At 44.1% G+C, this 16,276-nt stretch overlaps 1 protein-coding gene across 1 annotated transcript in view; it reads left to right on the top strand.

The window, feature by feature from the left end:
• F13A1 (coagulation factor XIII A chain) overlaps positions 1-16,276 on the top strand; it is a 74,013-nt gene that overhangs the window by 44,457 nt on the left and 13,280 nt on the right. The window contains exons 7-11 of the mRNA XM_081206346.1: positions 4,169-4,343; positions 8,602-8,740; positions 12,403-12,506; positions 14,490-14,578; positions 16,046-16,199. Coding sequence (XP_081062472.1) covers positions 4,169-4,343; positions 8,602-8,740; positions 12,403-12,506; positions 14,490-14,578; positions 16,046-16,199 — 661 coding nt within the window. The remainder of the gene's footprint in view (positions 1-4,168; positions 4,344-8,601; positions 8,741-12,402; positions 12,507-14,489; positions 14,579-16,045; positions 16,200-16,276) is intronic.

The raw sequence follows: 16,276 nt of genomic DNA, 5'->3' as shown, positions 1-16,276 counted from the left end.
TCAAATCTACACCCTGAGGCAAGCTGCGTCACCCTGGCTCATGGTAGATCCAGTTCTGACTAAAATAATAGGGTCTCAAAAAATAAAATAAAAGGGGGTTAGGTTCCCCCAAAAGTCTAGCGACAGAGACTACAACCCTAATCATGTCCACTCAGAAGTAAGTCCCATTCCATTCAGTGGTGTTTACTTCCAAGTAAGTGTGATTATAGTGTAAGAGACTGAGCTACCAATCAAGAGGTCCTTGGCTTGACTCTTGCCTATATGTAGGCCACTTGTGCATCACCAAAAGAAAGAGTGAAATAAGACAGATTTGCATACAATTTGCATATGATAATTGGTATGTGTATATATGCAGATTTGGGGGGGGAATCTCTGTAATTTAAGTAGAAATACAATACGTCTCGCTTTTGTGGGGAAGACTGTGACCAGATGACCTGTGTCAAAGTCCCTGCTCTCCTCTTCTGCTTCTTTATCACTCTCCTTCCTTGGAGGTTTTTAATCAGATGTTGGATGGCCTTCTGTCACAGATGCTTTAGCTGAGATTCCTACATTACAGGGGGTTGGACTAGATGACCCTTGGGTCCCTTCCAACTCTATGATTCTATGAACATCCCTTCAACTAGAGGACTGTTAATCTGTAAATAACATGGCCACTCTACCTCTGCCATGAGCACACTAGGCTGGCTTTAAGCAAGCCATTCTCCCTCTCAGCCTGCAATATAATAAGTGGATTCTAAGGGGATAATAATACAGTGGTACCTTGGGTTACAGACGCTTCAGGTTACAGACTCCGCTAACCCAGAAATAGTACCTCAGGTTAAGAACTTTGCTTCAGGATGAGAACAGAAATCGTGCGGTGGCAGTGGGAGGCTCCATTAGCTAAAGTGGTGCTTCAAGTTAAGAACAGTTTCAGATTAAGAACGGACCTCCAGAACGAATTAAGTTCTTAACCTGAGGTACCACTGTACATACTTAACCTAACAGGGTTGTTTTAAGGATGGGCTATGTGAAACCCTTTGAACACATGGAAGAACCATACAAGTGCTGGCGCTGTGAGTTAAACCACAGAGCCTAGGACTTGCCGATCAGGTCGGCGGTTCGAATCTGTGCAACAGGGTGAGCTCCCGTTGCTCAGTCCCTGCTCCTGCCAACCTAGCAGTTCGAAAGCATGTCAAAGTGCAAGTAGATAAATAGGTACCGCTCAGGCGGGAAGGTAAACGGCCTTTCCGTGCGCTGCTCTGGTTCGCCAGAAGCGGCTTAGTCATGCTGGCCACATGACCTGGAAGCTGTACGCCTGCTCCCTCAGCCAATAAAGCGAGATGAGCGCCACAACCCCAGAGTCGGCCACGACTGGACCTAATGGTCAGGGGTCCCTTTACCTATGTGAAACCCTTTGAACACATGGAAACACCATACAAGCACTAAATATTATTCTTCTGCATTCTAAGGTGTAGATGATTTGGTGTTTAATTTGGAAGGCTCTTAATTATTATTCCAGGAGTGAGTGGTGGTTTGTAGGGGGTTTTCTGCAAGTTACAGGGAACCAGGCAGAGGAACGCCCTCCTGCCAGATGTCAATGACATAAATAACTATACAACTCTACAACTTTTAGAAGGCACCTGAAGTCAACCCTGTATGGGGAAGTTTTTAATGTTTGATGTTTTATTCACAGAATCACATAGTTGGAAGGGACCCTGAGGGTCATCTGGTCCAGCTCTGCAATGCAGGAATATGCAGCTGTCCCGTACGGGAATCAAACCTGCAACCTTGGTGTTATCAGCAACATGCTCTAACCAATGGAGCTATCCATTTGCTTATTGTGCTTTTATGTTTGTTCGAAGCCACCCAGAGTGGCAGGGGCAACCCAGTCAGATGGGCAGGATACAGTTGTTGTTGTCCTTTCTAGTCCAAGGGTGGGGAGCCTCTGACTCACTTGTTGATGAACCCCAACTCCCACCAGTCCCCACCAGGATGGCCAACAGTGAGGGATGATGGGAGTTGCAGTCCAGCTACATCTGCAGGGCCACAAATTTGCCTGCCAAATTTGCTTTTTGCCAAGCACAGCGTGTTGGTTTTCCACTGGTTTGGAAAGCGGAATGATACTGCCATCCTGCCTGCTGAGTGCCTTTTTATTTCCTGGCAATGGCCGCTCAGGGTCTTGCCCTGAAACCCCTTTAGTTCTGCTTCTGAATGCGTATCTCAGGGTTCACAGGAAGTCGATTTTCTAATTAGAAACCAGTACTTAATCCAGCCAAAAGCTTTTCAATGAGAGTCGTGATTTATTTGGCAAGAATGTAGCAACTCGGTATTAACATAATTACAAGGTACAGAGCAAAAGGAGCTTTTCCGCATAGCCTCCACTGATTTGGTTCAAATTGCTGGAAGGAAATGTATTGCTCACTAATAGCTATCCATTTAGTCATTAGTCAGCAAAACTCTCACTCCATACAGCCTTACCCCGAGCAAAGTTAGACAAGCAAAATCTTTCTTGTTCTCATGATGGGCACATGATGAACAGCCTATTTCCACACACACATACACCGCTTACTCAGGATAAATTACATCAAAACCATTGGAATTGCAAGGGGCTCAAACAGAAGTTTTCTAGTCTTTTTCTTGCAAAACAGGTCAAATGCTTTCTGGGACACGTTTTGTTTTCCACTAAATGCTGATAAGTCTGGAGCTGAATCGCACAACCATTTTGGTGTGGCTGAGGGGTTTTGGGTGTGTTTGAAAGCTCGCGCTTTGAAGGCTCACTAACCTCATACTCTCCAATTTTTCAGGCGCATGTACCTTCCCAAAGAATGGTCACTACTAGATCCCCAGCTTCCCCATATCAGCTCAGATCAGACCATTCCTTCAAATTTGCCATTAGTGACCAGAAGAAAGTCCTTTTGCAGCTTTCCTCATTCATACAGGTCTTAGAGCAACTTGTACGTGTGTAAATATAGCCTGATGTAGGCCTGGCATTCACCCAATGATCAGTGGAGGTGATCTGAGGATAGAATCACATTATGTATCTTCCTCTTCTTTGGCAATTACTCATAGCCGAGTAAGATTGTTTTAACAGTGAGTCCGTAAGTGACTGTGGAGGCCAATTCTGGAGCCACACATCCTTCCGCAGTGGGGACATTGGTTTCTGGGCGGGAGTTGATCATGGTGAGGGTTTGCCAAACATGCCTTCCTCTTTGAACATTTCTCCCTCTCGTCCTGAGTTCAAGCGTCTTCAAAGAGAGCCAGTGTGGTGTAGTGGTTAAGAGCGGTAGTCTCGTAATCTGGTGAACCGGGTTCGTGTCTCTGCTCCTCCACATGCAGCTGCTGGGTGACCTTGGGCTAGTCACACTTCTTTGACGTCTCTCAGCCCCACTCACCTCACAGAGTGTTTGTTGTGGGGGAGGAAGGGAAAGGAGAATGTTAGCCGCTTTGAGACTTCTTCGGGTAGTGATACAGCGGGATATTAAATCCAAACTCTTCTCTTCTTCAAAGCCCATGACAGCTTTGCATAGAGGCTGTTTATGAATGATGCATTATGGATCATTCCATTATGTGAGAATGCATTCTCACATACTCCTGCCTGTAAGAATGCATTCTTAAGGGGCACCCTCCTCCCACAACACACAGCCTTGACTCCCCACCTCCAGAACTCTTATTTGTGTGGGGAACTGCAGTCAAACATAACTATGCACGAGTGGTAATTAATGTATAAACTGGGTTCTTCTGTGTGGATTGTGACTCAGGTTCAAATCCTAAACAATGTTTTTTCTGTGTGAATTTAGGACCCCTCCAGATATACCTTTTGTGGATGATTGTGCTCATGATGCTATCAGGGCAGTCAGACACGATCCTGTTATCAATATTGTTTGTGCCTGCAGTAGTGCTGCCCACTGCTTCGTTTCCAAGCAGTACATATCCCGGAACTACCTCCTGAAATCCCAAAACTTGTCCTACCACAAATGTGCTGGTTTATTAATTTGTTTTATCCTGCTTTTGTTGCACTGTAGCTCTTCCAGACAGCAATATTGTGGCAGGGCTAGGGAAGCATCGCAGAACAACTAATAGAGCAGAATAAATGCACCTTTTACTGTGTCAGGAGCATGTTGCAGAATGCACTCTCAATAAAGCACCCATCTGGCAGGCCTCTCAGTTCACTAGCTTGTTCTCCCTTCAGATCAATTCTAAAGATGATGACGGTGTGGTGTATGGCTCCTGGAACAGCGTTTATGAATATGGGGTGCCACCCTCCTCTTGGACTGGAAGTGTAGACATTCTGTTGGAATATCATAGTTCCAAAGAACCGGTGCGGTATGGTCAGTGCTGGGTCTTTGCCGGAGTCTTCAACACTTGTAAGTATGAGATAAAATATGCAATGAATCTTTTGTGGCATGGACACGGTTTCTTTTTCACGTTGAAATGAACCAGAGCCCTCCCAATACCCTTCTGAGATTGCATTGATGCTTGCACTGAATAACAATAAACTTGTTGCATGCCACCCTAATCTCCAAGGGCTCCAGGTGCTTACCAAGGGCTTGGTTTCCTCAGAATGGGGAACAGTGGACACTGTGGTGTCTTTATAATTTATGGCTTGTTTACACATGCATACATACAACTTTCTCCGTGACATAAATAATTTTATAAACTTCTGTCATAGCACCTCTTATGTGTCTTTTCTGTAAACCAAAAATTGCAAATGCTGCAGTCATGGGGGAGTCATTCAATAATAATAATAATAATAATAATAATAATAATAATAATAATAATAATAATAATTTATCTATACCACGCTCATCTGGCTAAAGAGACGCGGGTGATGCTGTGGGTTAAACCACAGAGCCTAGGTCTTGCCGATCAGAAGGTTGGTGGTTCGAATCCCCGTGATGGGGTGAGCTTCCGTTGCTCAGTCCCAGCTCCTGCCCACCTAGCAGTTCGAAAGCACGTCAAAGTGCAAGTAGATAAATAGGTACCGCTCTGGCAGGAAGGTAAACAGTGTTTCCGTGTGCTGCTCTGGTTCGCCAGAAGCGGCTTGGTCATGCTGGCCACATGACCCAGAAGCTGTACGCCGGCTCCCTTGGCCAGTAAAGCGAGATGAGCGCCGCAACCCCAGAGTCAGTCACGACTGGACCTAATGGTCAGGGGTCCCTTTACCATCTGGCTAGGTTTCCCCAGCTTCTCTGGGCGGCTCCCAACAGAATATTAAAAACGTGATAAAACATCAAACATTAAAAACTTCCCTAAGCAGGGCTGCCTTCAGGTGTCTTCTAAAAGTCAGATAGTTGTTTATTTCCTTGACATCTGATGGGAGGGTGTTCCACAGGTCTGGCGCCACTACCAAGAATGCCCCCTGCCTGGTTCCCTGTAACCTCACTTCTTGGAATGAGGGAACCGCCAGAAGGCCCTCGGAGCTGGATCTCAGTGAACGATGGGGGCTGAGATGCTCCTTCAGGTATACTGGGCCGAGGCCATGCCCTTGAACATTTTCATTACCCTTTCCCAAACCTTTTCCAACTCTACAATGTGGTTTTTGAGGTGACCCTGCCTTACAAGGAGTGATGACCTGCGACTTTGTGGTGAACGGTGGGATACACATGCTGAAAGCAAATAAGCCCATATTCCCATCCATGGACTCTCTCAAATGAAAGGAAACATTATGTTGTTGAAATGCAGACAGCAGAAGCTGGGCACTTTCGGTACTGTTGTTGCAAAGTACTTAGCCAAGTGATAAATAGCCAAGACATTAGCCTGTTGTGGTTTTTTGTTTTTTGAAAATGGAAGATGTTGGAATGTTTAAACATATATTGCCATATGTAGAAGAGACACAAACTGTAACAAACATCCTGTTTCTGTCACAGCTGGCAGAACTCCAGAGCAAAACCTATCTTTCCCTTCGTAGTCATGCCAATATAAGTAGGTGTCGCCAGATATAAAGAACAGCTACACATTAAGAAACATCCAACTTATCCACATCCACTTCCAATCCATGGGAGGCGCCTTTATGAATCTTTACTCAGAATGTGGTGAGAGTGGATTTTACACAAATGCTGTAAGGACATATTAAAGTAAACCTTGAGCCATGTTCCGAAATAACACCACATGTCTGCAAGGAAATTAACATTTGAACGCTCTGAACTCGGTACATCTCTAACACAATTTACAGAAAGCATGCTCTACTTGCTACAGGGTTCCCTTGCTACAGGGGCTCAGAAAGTCAAGAAAGGATAAATAAAATACTTTGATATACAGTGGTACATCGGGTTACATGTGCTTCAGGTTACAGACTCCGCTAACCCAGAAATATTGTCTCAGGTTAAGAACTTTGCTTCAGGATGAGAACAGAAATTGTGCAGCGATGGAGCAGCGGCAGCAGGAGGCCCCATTAGCTAAAGTGGTGCTTCAGGTTAAGAACAGTTTCAGGTTAAGAACAGACCTCCAGAACGAATTAAGTTCTTAACCCGAGGTACCACTGTATATCCAAAAGAAGGACTGTATTAAGTCAGTGAAGTCTGATCCATTAGGACAAATGGGGCACGGCCCGACCAGCCTCAATCTGCCCTCAACCAGCCCCATGCCTGCCTGCCTTCTTACTTATGAACAATCCAGGGGTTAGCACTATCTGCAAGCTTCTTCCTCCCTTAGCCTATGTAGAACTCATTGGGAGTACCTGGGTAAACATAGACTTTGTTGCCTCTGTGACTCTGGCTCCACCTACTGTTGGCCTCCTGCTTTCTGCCCTGCTGGTTTCAATGGGCACCAGCAGCCACCACTGCTTGTGAGAATCAATCATTGCGAATGATCACACATAAAGCCCATCAAAAAATCTCCGAGAAGCCCATGAATATGAGCTGAAACTTTCACATTTATTTCAGGCATTTGCTTTCCCGAAGCTCTAAATGGTTTGCATTTTTAAAAAAAACAAAGACCCAACAGCATTTACAATCACATATAAAATAAAAAAAATCACAATAATTAATTACAATTCCATTTTAACAGAACTCCAGGAAAAGTTTCCACCAATAAAACCACATCCTATGGCAATCACATTCGTCTTTTAAAACACACACTCCGTGTTTAATATGCACAGCAATTTAATTTCCAGCTATTTAGGGTTTCTAATGCTGTATGGGTGCAACGATTCAGCTTCCCAAGGTTACCATATTGAATATTTTGGGACAGTCATCTGTTAAAAATGCTAAAACATTCTGAAAAAGAAGGAGCAGAGCCATTAATCTTGAAATTGTCAGCTGAATTATTTCCAATGAGCCTTGATGGCTTGCACACTCGAAGTCTGGGAGGGCATTCGAATTAAGCTTAATCAATAGGTGCATATGGCATTGGAGGAATCCAGGCAATTTGTCATCAAACCATTAAAATGAATGCGCGAGAAACATTACTCTTCTGCATGAAACACTGCAGCCACCTTAGGGCTACAGAATATGAACTACGTACTGCAGGAGTGTCAAAAATGAGACCTCGGGTCTTATTAGGTCTTTAGGGGGCCCCGATGTGGCTTCTCCTACACAAGAAGCTGCATTATACTGGTCCACCTAGCTCAGTATTGTCAACTGGCAGTGGTTCTTCACTTGAATAATAAACAGATATGAAGATGAACATGTAAAGAAAAATTCAACCTATAATAATGTACCATACAAATGTGTGTAACAAGCAGTAAGAGACCTGTGTGTTAGATAGATAGATAATTTATTACAGTCCAAGACCAGCTTATAAAACACACTTGGGGGTACAGTCACAGAAGAAAAACAAACAATTAAAACAATGTACAACAATAAATTTAAAAACAATGTACAACAATAAACCTGTGTGTTAATAAAAATGCAAATAACAGATCTAAGTCTTAGCAAGATTAAACTACCAATATCAATATACATATCAATGAAATGAGTACCATATATATTTAAATATATTTAAAATCCATGCATCTGTAGAGATAATGTACAAATTCTGTGGAGAAGTACAATTAATGTTGTTACATACATATAAAAACTCTGTTTCTGTACTTCCTTAGCCTTTGTGAAGGCTGCAGGTGAAGTCCATTACATTGGCTGTAGCCATTTTTCCGCACAGGAAATGAAAAAAGTGTGAAATTGATTAAGTGGCAACTTTTGGCTGCAAAGGAAAGAATCAGGGTCACACTCTAAGTATACCCTCAAGTCTTCCTCCTGAGGATGCGAAGGAAGAAAGGAAGAACTGGGGGTGCATTTAGAGTCTTCCTTCTGGAGGATTCTTCCCATTGGAGTAGAGTCATCTCATGTTCTGGGGTGCCAGGTGATTGACAGTTGGGTCGTGATGTCCACCTGTCAAAGTGGCCCATGGGGGGTGGTCTTGGGAGGGTTATGAATGCAGGTCAGTGGCCAGTTCTAGTTTGTCAGCATTTACTATTCTGACAATTAATTTGCCAGGTATGTTTCTTAGATCTATTATGACCACCCTAAAGAACAAAAAAACTTAAGTCTCCATAGTTTATTGATAAATTGCCCTTCCTACAATACTCTCAGTAACCCTCAAAGATTTATATCTGTTTAGTCTCATGCAAACACCACTGCACTGACTTGAACATTTTTCTTAAAAAATAATCTCCTCTTCTAATAGTTTTGAGGTGCATAGGAATTCCTGCCAGGGTTGTCACCAACTATTCCTCAGCCCACGATAACGATGCCAATTTGCAGCTGGATGTCTTTGTTGATGAAGATGGAAAGGTGGATTCCAGACTCACAAAAGACTCGATCTGGTAAGGTATCTGTTGCTTATAATTTCCATAAAATTGAGACAGTTCCACATTTTGCATTTCAAACCCCAATCAAGGGCCTTGTACACTTTCCATTTGTATTATTCTTTTTGTGTGTGTGTATGAATCTTCGTTATGGAGGATGTGCTTACTGACCCTTTGGCTATACTGTAACCGGAGTGGCGGAAAGTGGGCACAACCCGCAGGGAGCATAAAGTCAATATCAAAAATGATGTAGTACACTATTGATTGATCTCATAACTCAAAACTAATTCTACTTCCCAAGAGGGTGGGATAGAAGTATGTGCATACAAGCGAGCAAGAAATATAGTAAAGTTACTTATCTACCCCTAGTTGCAACAGAAATTAACTTTTCTTTATGATTTATGTGTATTGATATACTGTCCTATAACCACATGGCAACAGAGCAGATCAATCACAAAATATACGAAAGAAGCATAAAAACAACTGGAAAGGAGAAAATGAGAACAGATGAAAAGAACTAGGAAAACTAGAAGTGGTCTTTACCTAGCGTTGAAATAAAATCAAGTCTGGGGTGCCACCACTAAAAAGGACATTTTGCAGTAAACATCTGCTGCACTATGCTTTCCAGGGCACCTGTTTCTAAAATTATTTTATTTACAGTGGTACCTCAGGTTACATATGCTTCAGGTTAAATATGCTTCAGGTTACATACTCCGCTAACCCAGAAATAGTGCTTCAAGTTAAGAACTTTGCTTCAGGATAAGAACAGAAATCGGGCTCCAGCGGCACGGCAGCAGCGCAGCAGCAGGAGGCCACATTAGCTAAAGTGGTGCTTCAGGTTAAGAACAGTTTCAGGTTAAGTACGGCCCTCCGGAACGAATTAAGTACTTAACCCAAGGTACCACTGTACTTACTTAGGATTATGCCTATAACCCAGTCTTCCTCCAAGGTGCAACTTATACATAGTTCTTTCTCTGGTAGTCCACCTCACCCCCCATGTAGGCAAGTTTCAGGGTCAGACCTTCTTAGCTTCAGCAGTGGAACTGTCCCATGTAGCATCAAGCAAGCCTCCCCCACCCTTGGGCCCCCAAATATTGTTAGACGACAACACACCCACCCCAGTATCCCCAGCCAACATGGTCAATGTTCGGGAAAGAAAAATTCCAACAACATCTGGGAACCGGAGCTTGAGGCAGGCTGTTCTAGGCTGTAAGGGAATGCTTTGATCTCGCTCCTCCCCTATATATATCTAATGCTTTCATATACTTTTCATTTCATGGAGTCATTCATTGTCCAGCGATTCTCTAAAACCTAATTCAAAATTAAAGTAAGTGGAGCTTTGCAGATCTATAACAATTGCGGGTAAGCTCCGGAGTGGTTTAAATCTTGCTTCCTTTTGGGAACTTGATTACATTTTTGAACTCCCCCTTTAATCTTCTCTCTCCATGGTATATTTATTGCTACATGATGTGCACAACCTCTTGGGTCATACATTAATTTAACCTATAGTTCTTTCTATTCCTCCTCTATGTCTTTTCTCTTCATTTGTACCACTCAGTGGAAGCTGTACCCTAAATTGTTTTGTGTCCTAATTTTGATGTGATATTAATGTGGTCCTTTTTTCATTCAAAGCAGAATTTAGAATATTTAAAACCATTTTAAACATATCCTGCTTCAGGAAAATGTATGCTGCTTCTATGTTGCATTACACAAGTGTTTTAAATTTGTTGGTAGCCACCCTGAGCCCAGAACCGGGAAGGACAGGGTATAAATAAAAAAATATTATTATTTATTATAACATTGCAGCATTCCCAGCAGTTTCAAAAATTCAGGCAGTGTGCATCACTTTCCTGGAATAATTCCCACACACCCACCCATCCCGTCCTGCTTCATTAACTCACCTAACTGACAAGTTTCCCCCAGCTTTCATTTCCACTTTGAAATGTCTCATTAAAGCAAGCCTCAGATTCACACCAATGCAAACTACTCGTCCCTCTTTCCCTCAGCCATTATCAATGAAACTGGCTGAGCTTAACGATCCTTATATTTTCCTAAGACATTATTGCTAATATTATTGCATTGAGTATCTGAGACAATGGCCAGGATTATGTAATTAGCTTTTCATCTACTGGGAGGGAGCGGGTAATTTTTATTTTTTTTTAAGGAAATTGCTGTATTCCCCTCCCTCCTCAAATCTCCTGAAGCTTGTCTGAAAAGTGTCTTCTGAGAGGCCTGTTCTCCCTTATTCACACTTTTTCTGGAGCCTTATTGAACCAGTGGAATGAAAATGGCATGGCTATATTTTGTTTTTTTGCTTTTTTATGAAAGTTTGAAATATCCTGGACAGATTTCAAATGGGATGATGACCCTGTGGTGTTTCTGTCAAGACCGAGCTGAGAAGCCAGAATGTGAGGAGGCCAGGGCCAAGGGATGAGCCTGTTTCTTGGGCACAATCCCAGCCGAAGTCCTTTGCAGCCCTTCCTGTCCAGGAAGCCCCAGGAACCTGACTAGATTTGTGTGGCCAGACACGAGACTTGAGTACCGTAGATTCCAGTGTATTAGATGACCTTTGAACCCCGGAAAATCTTCTCCAAAGTCGGGGGTCGTCTTATACGCCGGGTATGGTTGTGACAGGTGGCAGTGGCTGGCTTGGAACGGCAACGGGCAGAAGGGTGGTAAAAGCCACCCCCCCACCTCCATCCCATGCCGCCTCCCGAAGCAGCAGCAACCGCGAGGTGGTGCGCGGCTTCGGCCAGGGCTCACCCGCCCTGCCACCATGGGGACTGCCGGATTCCCGGAAGGAGGGAGCCGGGAGGGAGGGAGTTCCACCCACCAAACGCCTCGCCTCGGGCTGCTGCTGCTGCAACGGCAGAGGCAGCGGAGGGGTGCGCGCTCTGCCCCTGGCGGTTCTTAGCGGGCGGCCAAACGCTATAATTTAACAGCAAAAGTTGGGGGGGTCGTCTTATACGCCCAGTCGCCTAATACGCCGTAATCTACGGTATACAGTAGTACCTCGGGTTAAGTATTTAATTCGTTTCGGAGGTCCATTCTTAAGCTGAAACTGTTCTTAACCTGAAGCACCACTTTAGCTAATGGGGCCTCCCACTGCTGCTGCGCCACCGGAGCACGATTTCTGTTCTCATCCTGAGGTAAAGTTCTTAACCCGAGGTACTATTTCTGGATTAGCGGAGTATGTAACCTGAAGCGTATGTAACCTGAAGCGTATGTAACCTGAGGTGCCACTGTATGTCACTGCTGAGAAGGTGTTCTGAGCTAGCTCACCACACAGGGCAGCCACCCTCAGCTCTGAAAGTTCCTAGGCCCAGCTGCTCTTGCTGGTGACTGCTCCAAAGAAAGGCTTTCAATACTCAATACTGCTATTTTTTATTAGCAGTTGCATGGAGGTCAGCTCCAGAATCTCATTCAAGTAGTGGATTACCAACTGGTGCCACTCCCTCTAGCAGCTGCAGAGTGTGCAAGCAATAGCTGTGCCTGTCAGAGAAAGAGACTGTGTGAGGGTGCTTTAAGCCACTGAGTTTATGCATTATTTAGAACTAGCCAGCCAGTTCTAGGATTCAATTATTTCCATTAAATGTCCATTAACGGAACAGACATAATAATGATGCCCCTTAGGTTTGGTAATGTTTAATATGTGAACGTTATTCTTTTCTTCTCTAAAGGAACTACCATTGCTGGAATGAGGCTTGGATGACCAGACCAGACCTCCCTGTAGGTTTTGGAGGCTGGCAAGCTGTGGACAGCACCCCTCAAGAAAACAGTGATGGTAAGCATATTTCTTCCTTGCCACACTGCAAGGTAAAGGTAAAGGCCCCCTGGATGGTTAAGTCCAGTCAAAGGTAACTATGGGGTTGCAGCACTCATCTCGCTTTCAGGCTGAGGGAGCCAGTGTTTGTCCTCAGACGGCTTTCCGGGTCATGTGGCCAGCATGACTAAACTGCTTCTGGCACAACAGAACACCGTGACAGAAGCCGGAGTGCACAGAAATGCCATCTACCTTCCCACCACAGCAGTACCTATTTATCTACTTGCACTGGTGTACTTTCGAACTGCTAGGTTGGCCAGAGCTGGGACAGAGAAATGGGAGCTTACGCCATCGTGGGGATTTGAACCGCCGACCTTCTGATCGGCAAGCCCAAGAGGCTCAGTGGTTTAGACCACAGCACTGTCCTCGTCCCTTTGCCACACTGCATGATGGTAGGTTCACATTAGACAGAAGGAATGAAAAAACCTCAACCAATATCTGATTCAAACGTAGAAATATAATGGGACATTTCCATTTCACGTGCTAAGGAAAATCGGCTTGGAAGGGACAGAGTTTCTCTTTTTCGCCTTTCAGAGAAAGGTTGACTAGTTACCACAAAAGTTGTTAAGAGTTCTTAAAGGGCGATGGAATGACCCTTAGCTAGGCAGGGTGAAGGGCCTACAACATCCTAAGAATAAAATTCCATGGAACACAATAGCCAGTGTGGCTTATATAACTCTCTATGAAGGTATAAAAGAGGAATTACTGAATGACCTTTTTGAAGAGTATTTCATCTTTGTATACATCGCTAGTATGACAGCAGCAGACTGAGTAGCATCTATATTCAAGAAAGCCAGGGGAATATTAAGAGCATCTTCAGAGATGAGACAGAGGACTAGACCAGGCATCCCCAAACTCGGCCCTCCAGATGTTTTGGGACTACAACTCCCATCATCCCTAGCTAACAGGACCAGCGGTCAGGGATGATGGGAATTGTAGTTGCCTGGACTAGACTATCTGGATTATACTGGAATCAAATCTTTTAAATCTCAGGAGCATTTTGGTCGCAGAATCAAGACAAAACAAGACTGGCTGGCCACTAACGGTTAGACAATTAGACCATTTGGACTCCAAAATAACTCCCACCTTCACTGTCAGCAGGGATAATTGGTAATGCAGTATCATCCATTTCAGAATCGGAAATTTGTCAAGTGAGTTCCTAAGAAAAGCAACCTAAGACAAATGCTGCTGAAATAGATCAAAGGTCCACTGAGTCCAGCATTCTTTAACAGTGACCACCCAAATGCCTCTGGGAAGGCCACAAGAAAGACAAAAACATTATAGCCTTTCTATATTGTTTGTCCCCAGTGGCCAGTATTCAGAGGTACACTCCTGAAATAGAAAGCCCTGATCTGTTTTCATGGCTTAGTAGTGGAATACTGGTTGCACTGTAAGCATTTGGTCCAGGCAGTTCAGAGACCAGAGCCACGATTTCTGAGCAGCCAGAGCTTGCCGTCAAAACATACGGGATCTGCTTCAACCTGCCCCAGTCTGACAGCATTCATTAGGGAGCATATGGGAAAGCCGTAAATTATACGCTTGATCCTGGGAAACATCCCTAGCTCCTTCTGTGCTGGTGATCGTAAAGGGCACAGCAAATTCTGTGGCAATGTATTAACTATTGTTAACAGCAACATCTACTTTAAAAAAAAAAATATGCTTTGGGCTTCTGTGCATTTTGGGATGACCAGTTTGAGATTATTCCGAGAGGCCTTGGAGGGTTTTGTTTTATCTAAAGAGGGTTTTATCTAGGAGAGGCAAAGTTGCATTATATAATCTTTTGGTAACTTGGCTTTCATAATGGTCTCTGGCTGACAGCTGATCAGGGCAGAAAGTATGGAAAGATCTGACATCAGAAGTAATTTTGCAAGCAGGAGTGGAAGGGTTCAGGTGGCACAGCGGGAGACTCAATACATGTTCCCCCTTTTGGTTCTCCACATTCAGGCATGTATCGGTGTGGTCCAGCTTCTGTTCAAGCCATTAAGCATGGCCACGTCTGCTTCCAGTTTGATTCACCTTTCGTTTTTGCAGAGGTATGCATCCGTATTCTTCTTTACATCATCTCAGTGAGAAATATGATGGAGACTCCAAGATGTAAAGTCAAGTTAAGCATCCACTTCAATTATCTTTGTTTGTTATTTATAGACCACTTAATGCCAAAATAGGCTTCTAAGCGGTTTACAAAGTATAAAAACCTACTACACTAACACTAAGATGATAATATAAACATCTGCGATAAAACAATCCCATTTCAGTGGTACCTCAGGTTACAAATGCTTCAGGTTACAAACACTTAGGGTTACAAACTCCGCTAACCTGGAAGTAGTACCTCGGGTTGAGAACTTTGCCCCAGGATGAGAACGGAAATCATGCACCGGCTGTGCAGCGGCAGCAGGAGGCCCCATTAGCGAAAGTGCACCTCAGGTTAAGAACGGACCTTCGAAACAAACTAAGTTCGTAACCCGAGGTACCACTGTAAAACAACACCGTAGTTAACACAGGCAACTCACATTGAGAAATCATGGGAATGTCTGTGTAAGCAGGTGAATCTATAAAAGACGGCAGAATGCCAATACAGATGAAACCTCTTGGATTTCACCAGGGAGTATGTTCCCAGTGGCGGAGGAAGAAGAGTGCGGGGGGAGCACACCACCCCTGGCAGCGCAATCCCAGTGGGGTGCCATCGCAGCTGCCCCCCCACCCGTGCTGGGCGCCATGCCCCCAGGACACAGGACATGCCCTCAGGATGCAGCCACACCCATGTGGATGGGACACCACGCCCCCAGGGTGCACACCAGCCACACCCACGCTTGCTCTCCGCCCCCCGGTGCTGGAACATGAAGCTTTGCCACTGTATGTTCCTTAACACGCATGCCACCAATGAAAAAGTTTGCCTCTGCATCATCACCAACTGATAATCATTAGGCCATGGAAAGACTAACCATCTTGATCTTAATGCCCTTAATGGCATTTAATAGTCTTTATCAAGATAGTCAGCACAAAGAACAGAGTGGTGGAGAAGACCTCATATAGGACAAGAGAAGCTTGGCAGCAGAAAATGAAAGGCTATAATGAAAGCCAGAGCTTAGTAAAAGAAAGGTTATTGAAAAGGATTTGAAGGATGAGAAAAGACTGAATTAGCTCACATGGAACGGCAAGTTTCCTTGTGGCATGCTAGATGAGCAGAAGGCATGATGGCTGGAGTGGGGAAAAGGTAATGAAGTGAAGCAGCATGAGAAAGTGAAAATGGGAATGGGAATAAGGGGAGAAAGCAAGATGGAGGCAAGATCATAGAAGCGATTCATGAAGTGACCCATCAGGCAGCCTCCCCTGCAAATTTATGCTTTGGGCTCATGGAAGTCTTTATACATTTGTAATCAATCTATTTCCTGTGGCACAGTTGTTGTTCTTTAATGGCCCATAGTTTGGGAATTAATGATCAACTGACTCATGAGATAGCCAGCAGATGGCTTCACGCTCTGCCTTTGCTTCGTTTTTAGGTGAACAGTGATGTTGTATACTCAAAAGCAATGAAAAATGGAACTAAGGTGGTTCAACATGTTGACAAGACCCAAATTGGGAAATTAATCGTGACCAAAGAAGAGGGCGGGGATAAAGTGAGGGACATTACTGAGCTCTACAAATTCAAAGAAGGTAATTTCACGGCAAAACTCAATAATTACCTGAATGAAGTTTCATTTATATCAGTCCACAGATCCACAAAGCAACTC

Source organism: Podarcis bocagei (genome assembly GCF_964188305.1).
Source record: "Podarcis bocagei genome assembly, chromosome: 8".
Lineage (NCBI taxonomy): Eukaryota > Metazoa > Chordata > Lepidosauria > Squamata > Lacertidae > Podarcis > Podarcis bocagei.
This window is presented reverse-complemented; position numbering and strand designations above follow the sequence as displayed.